This window comes from Equus quagga, unplaced genomic scaffold (assembly GCF_021613505.1).
Source record: "Equus quagga isolate Etosha38 unplaced genomic scaffold, UCLA_HA_Equagga_1.0 65707_RagTag, whole genome shotgun sequence".
Lineage (NCBI taxonomy): Eukaryota > Metazoa > Chordata > Mammalia > Perissodactyla > Equidae > Equus > Equus quagga.
The window spans coordinates 1-1127 of NW_025800707.1; the positions used below are offsets into that span (position 1 = coordinate 1).

The 1127-nt window shown below is 50.9% G+C and overlaps 1 protein-coding gene across 1 annotated transcript; it reads right to left on the reverse strand.

Moving 5' to 3' along the window:
* Positions 1 to 7: 7 nt before the first annotated feature.
* On the reverse strand, positions 8 to 883 carry LOC124234032 (olfactory receptor 10H4-like; the record flags this gene model as incomplete). The annotated part of the gene is made up of 1 exon (XM_046651289.1): positions 8 to 883. A coding segment is annotated over exon 1 (780 nt), but the record flags the coding sequence as incomplete, so codon positions are not given.
* Positions 884 to 1127: the final 244 nt, after the last annotated feature.

Here is a 1127-nt window from a genome sequence, read left to right on the forward strand (position 1 = left end):
TGTTCCTGAGGCTGAAAATGATCGGACTAAGAAAGAGGGTGAGGACTATATAGGTGGTGGCCATCAGGGTGTTACTGTCCATAGAATGAGGGCCCTTGGGCTTGAGGTAGATGATGGTGGCAGAACCATAGTGCACGACCACCACAGTGAGATGGGACACACATGTGGAGAAGATCTTGTGCCGGCCTTCAGCTGAGGGGATTCTCAAGATGGTGGACATGATGAAGACATAGGAGAGGAAGATGAGGAATGAGCAGCCCATCAGAGCCGTGGCACACACCAGGATGACACCCAAGGTGACAGAGGATGTCTCCCTCCCACAGGACAACTTCAGGAGGGAAAGCACATGGCACCCAAAATGGTAGATCACATTAGACCCACAGAGGGTGAGGTGAAACACGATCAATGTCACCATCATCCCCATGACTGAACCACCAACCCAGGACCAGGACACAAGACGGACACAGCCTTGGGTGCCCATGAGCACATTGTAGCGCAGAGGGTGACAGATGGCCACGTAGCGGTCATAGCCCATGATCATGAGCAGGAAGGAGTGGGTGAAGCCAAACGTGAAGGAGAAGAGCATCTGGCTAGCACAGGCCACAAAGGTGATGGAGTGATGGGTGGAGAGCATGTCCACCACCATGTGAGGGGTGACAGCCACAGTGAACAGAATCTCAGAGATGGAGAGGGCGCACAGGAAGAGGTACATGGGCGTGTGGAGGCTGCACTCGCTCCAGATGGTGGCCATGATGAGCAGGTTCCCCAGCAGCGTGAACAGGTGCATCAGCAGGAAAAGCAGGAAGAAGGCAGGCAGGGGATGCTGGCGGAAGGTGGAGAAGCCAATGAGGATGAATTCAGTCCCTGTGCTCCAGTTCTGAGCAGGCAAGGATGCTGCATCTGCTCAGATCAGAAACAGAATGAAGCCCAGTCGTTAAAACATAGGCTCTAACACAATTATATGGCAATTCAAGAGAACTATTCTATTGAACAATTTCCTCAACTTTTCTGGGTCTCATAGTCTTCATCAGTAAGACAGAGTAAATCATAACAGTGCTTCCCATTCAGTATTGTGATCAAGATAAAATGGGATCAGTATATTGAGTGCTTCAGGCATAGTTTGGTAC